The 5,081-nt window shown below is 27.0% G+C and overlaps 1 protein-coding gene across 1 annotated transcript; it reads right to left on the bottom strand.

The window, feature by feature from the left end:
• Nucleotides 1-998: 998 nt before the first annotated feature.
• LOC131049606 (alpha-humulene synthase) lies at nucleotides 999-4,679 on the bottom strand. Its single transcript, XM_059207806.1, has 9 exons — nucleotides 4,490-4,679; nucleotides 4,193-4,377; nucleotides 3,990-4,109; nucleotides 3,528-3,768; nucleotides 3,346-3,437; nucleotides 3,157-3,246; nucleotides 2,309-2,666; nucleotides 1,538-1,789; nucleotides 999-1,446 (listed from the first exon to the last, which is right to left on the bottom strand). Exons 1-9 carry the CDS (start codon nucleotides 4,601-4,603, stop codon nucleotides 1,150-1,152), a joined length of 1,749 nt encoding a protein of 582 aa, XP_059063789.1. The 5' UTR covers nucleotides 4,604-4,679; the 3' UTR covers nucleotides 999-1,149.
• Nucleotides 4,680-5,081: the final 402 nt, after the last annotated feature.

Raw genomic sequence — 5,081 nt, forward strand, 5'->3', positions numbered from 1 at the left:
GATATATTTATATTAAAGTGGAGATAAACAAACAAAAATAATCTATTGGCTTTTATATTTTTCAACTTGGATCAAGCCCCATCATATTAAGCAGAAAAAAATAACTACATCGGCTTAATGTGAAACAAAATATAGAGTGGAAAAGGAGTTAGTTTGAGTTTGAAACATTTTACTTATTCTAGGTCTTGTGTAATATTTTTCTTCCACATTGTATTGAGACATTCAAAGACCCATAAAAAGCTACAAATAATCTAGTTTTTCATGATAAAATAAAGCATATTGAGATTAATATTCATTAAATTTGAGATATTTTTAAAGAAACAAATTTTAATCTACAATTTTATCTTACATAATAACAAATAGATCATATTACATAACCACTACTATGATAAAAAAAAAATTAAATTGTGAACAATGCTTAATATGACAGAGGTGAACATTAAAGGTTGATATCTATATGATATTTTATTCCTTCATGTATATTACCTAGCCAAACTTATAAAATATTATAAAGAAAAATAATTTTCTAAAATCTTCTAAAATCTTCTAATCTAAATACTAAATTATATATAAATTAATTTCACTATTCTTTATTTTTTATATTTGTTGCCTAGCATTTTACTTTATATTGCCCTACTATTTTTTTATGGGGGTGTTTTAGACCATATAGATGCATGTAGCATGACTCAATTCAAATGTGAAATGTCAATAATGAAATCATGTGCAACTTGTGAGGAACTCTACCAATGTAGATATCTATAGATAAAATATAATTAATGTGTAGAGCTGATTAAAAAGGGTGTATCGTATATTAATGTCATCCACAATATAAATAATTAACCTAGTAACATTTTTAACTATGTTTATACAAAAATACAATAGTAGATGGATTTATATTAAATCTAATGTCAACCATATAACACATAAGATATAGAATCCAACATATAATTAAAAGTAGTAATGCATGATAATTTAAATTAACATATTGATAGAGTGTAGAAACAATAGAATTATTATCAAAGAGTAAAAATATATTTTATAAAGTATAGTATCTTTTTGTAGGAATGTAGATTTAATAACGATTGCATATGACAATATGACTATAGTAACTTTTTATTTTGGCCTTCATATAATAGAAATACTATCTTTCTAGATTTTAACTAAATCAAAAAGAACTTTGAGTACTCGTTGCTTGACTCCCTTATCATGATATGAAAACCCATCTTCAAATATATAAAAGCTCTGAAATCCTCTACTAAGATTGACGTATAATTTATCCCATTCAACTGGAACTTTGTTTGGATTCAAAAATTCCCATGTTAATTCTTTAAGTAGCTGGTCAAAAAGGTTGTTGATATGAAATAATGCCTCTTCTTCTGAATATTGAGGATGATCCTTCATATAGCAAGAAATTGCTGAGGCAGTTTGTCCATGGAGCTTTTCATCCTTCAAAAGAATAAAAATATGTTAATCATATAAGCATGGTAAAAAAATATATCTAAAATTAATCATCAAATTGAAATAGAAGGAAGTAAACCTGGAAATCATGAATATCATCAACTAAGCGTGCAGTCAACCATATAAGCTCATAGAATCTTGATTTATTAAGAAATATTTTCTCAATAGCATCATCTTCCAAATTAGGAAATGCTAAGAGGATTGGGTGCAATGATAACACTCCACTTGCTCCAGTTGTTGCTCCAATATTTATGTACTCATTATAGGTTGGGACACATTGAACTTCTTTCCATTGTGCTTGTTTGAAACTAGCTTCAGCATAATCTGCCCACTAAAACACAATATTCTGAAATTCTCAAAATTCATTCCATGATTTTATTTTTATGATCAATATAATTATTTTAATCTTTCAAAATTGTCACAATAAATTTGTTTAAAAAATTATCTATGTTACAAAATTATAAATATATTAATTATTTTTCCTTTAATATTATTGAAAAGGATAAGAAGTAGCTATAACTTAAGTCCTTTTTATAATATTTACAATAATTATTAATTGGAATTTGAGAATATTTATGTAATTCTAGAAAAAATTAAATTAAATTTAAAGCTCTTCTATTTATTTTCATAATATTATAATTGTTCTTTTAGAAAAAATTAATTAAAAACACAATCTCACAATCTAAATGTTTGAAAAATATTAAATAATTAAATGTGTTGTATATAGTGATTTTATATTTTATATTTCAATTTAAATAAAATAAATATTATATGTCTATTTTTCTATATAACATATGAACTGAGATAAAATTATGTTTCAACTAAAATTATTTAAGGAGAGTATACATACTGCTTTTGCAATGAATTGCATCATGTCACGCCCTTGGATTTGAGTTGCTTCACTTGTCAATTCTTGTAATGTTTTAAAAACAAATTCCACAATTTTTTTAAAATTGCTTGGAATGTTTTGTACAATAGAAATATCCCAACCTTGAACAATAGCCTTAACAACAAGCTCAACTTGCTCAAGGGTCAAGTGATCGTCAAAAAGATCATCCAATAAAGAAACAAGGGTTGATGCTTTGGCAAAAGTTATTCTGGTATTACCAAACTCTGCATTGTCTACAACACTAACTGCCAACAAGTAATACTCAATTGTGCGCTCTCTAATTGCAATCAGTTTTGAGACCCCAGAATTTTGCCACCAACTGCAATGAAAAATAATCAAATTAATTTTTACTTGAATTCCTAATTGAATTTGAATGAAAATGACAGCAAGTGATATCCTCCCAATTGAACAAATTAGGATGATTAATAGAACCTTCTATGATTGGAAAGCCTAATTTGAATAAAAATTAAATAAATGATTATACATATATTGGCCACTTTTTTTAGTACAATACTGCTTTGCATTTAATAATTAAGGGTACTTGTTTAATTTGTTAAATAAAAAAAAAGTAATTGTTGGAGTACATAATCTTATAAAACATGAATTAAATAATTGTATATAAAAAGATTATCAACTTAACAAGTGACATAATAAATATGCTCTAAAATGAGATGCATATTCTTATGATGTAAATTTTTTTTTTTTGTTATATGAAAATGTAAATTAGAAAACTTGGAGATATGATTCCTATTAAATCATACAAAAAATGAAGTTAATAATTGTTCAATTTTTTCCACTGTAATAATTACCTCGAGAGTTTCTTCATCTCCATCTTGTATATATATTGCAATATATTGAAATCCAATTTGGTCAACTCTAAAATGATTTTATCCTTCAACCTAAAAATTTTAAAAAATATAAAATGAATCTTAAAAAATTATGATAATCCTAACCTTAAAAAAAGAAAAAAACTTATAATAGCATTCTAAAACTCTTACCTTGAGTTATCCAATTCATATATTTCTATATAAATTCGAGCCTCCCATCTAGAAACAGTAGAAGGCCATTCATATAGGAGAACATACTCAGCCTATAAAATTAAAAAAGAATTAAAAATATGTAATCGATATTAAATTTAATACATATATTTGTGTTTGCATAACCTCTACCTTAAATTTACCTCTTTCAAATAACTTTTATGCTTTATATCTTCAGATTTTTCTAATAATTGTTTGAGATAAGCAGAGCTGAACACTTTAGCATCTTCCATAACGGTCTCTCCAGGAAATGCTAGACTTGAAGCTCTTAAGAGATTTATCATACTTCTCATCATGCATTCCTCTCTTATATTGATCTGATTACTATCATTATTTCCTCCATAAGAAATGAACTGCCCATTTTTGTCCTTGAAATTCTTCAAACACATCTTTTCAATATACATGTTAATAAATAATTAGTTGTTAATAAATAAGAAGAGACATTAATTGTTAAAAAATAAGAAGAGGACTTAGTAATTGAGCATGTTAACGTGGCAATGTGGATCTGAAACCTTAATTCCAATCAAGGGACTTGTGAAATAAATTGAATTTTGCTAGATCCTCTCCCTTATTAAAACAATAAAAAGGTATAATGAATTATTTGGGTACCTGCAGAAACGTCATAACGATAGAGTCGAAGTACTCTGAGTCCTAGAGCAGTGGCATTCAAATCCTTTGTAGTGCTTTTACAGCCTAATCCTACCCCCACACTTCCATCCCAACAGCTGCATCCATTTAACAGAGAATTTTAACACACTTTCTAATTTTAACAATCCAAATCTTATGTGAAGAGATAATTTTAACAGACCCGTAAACATAATCAAGAGCTAATTTGATTTCATCCTGGAAATATCGATCTATTCCAAGGCATTGCAATGCATCAACTATGTCAAGCCGTTCGATTAGATCGCCATCAAATCCAGTCTGCATTTCTTTTAACAAGATTTTGACTTGTTTAACCAGTGTTTCAACACGTTCACGGTATTCAGATTCCTGAAAAATATACAAATCAATAATCTAGAAAAGAAATAGAGATAGGAGAATAATGTAGAAAAGAAATAGAGCTATAATATAGTAATACAATCAGTATAATGTAGAAAAGCACCGCATATGATGTTTGCATAGATTGCACAAACTCATCATCCCACAGATTTGAAAATTTTGATGGTGTTTCCATGGGAGAAACAGAAGAGATGTTGTCTCCTTTCAAATTAGACATCACAGAAGAAATGTGCAGTCGAAAATAGTTGAGGCCAACACAAATATACAAGATTAATGTTTAATGCTTGTCCTCAACTTTACAAGCACACAATATTTATACTGCAATTGCGAACAGTGGAATTTCATGTACGCTTTGCATAGTATTTAGAATTTAATATACGTATTCATTGAATTTTTAGCCATGTACTGGAATGCTTTTCTCTCCAACCCTATTTGATGGATACGTAAACCTAATATATGTGTTTATTTTCCATTGTTCCATTCAAATTTATTATCTACCACCTAATCATGAAAACAAAGGGCTCCATAAGAATCTCTCCGTGTTTTATTTATATACATTAATTAACGTAGATAACCTAATCAAAAACATAGATAACCTAGTAAAAATTGAAATCATCTTAAAAAAGAAAAAAAAATTACTGATATTATTATATTATAGTAATATTAATAAAAATATAGTATAAAAAAATAATAAT

This window comes from Cryptomeria japonica, chromosome 7, assembly GCF_030272615.1.
Source record: "Cryptomeria japonica chromosome 7, Sugi_1.0, whole genome shotgun sequence".
Taxonomy (NCBI): Eukaryota; Viridiplantae; Streptophyta; class Pinopsida; order Cupressales; family Cupressaceae; genus Cryptomeria; species Cryptomeria japonica.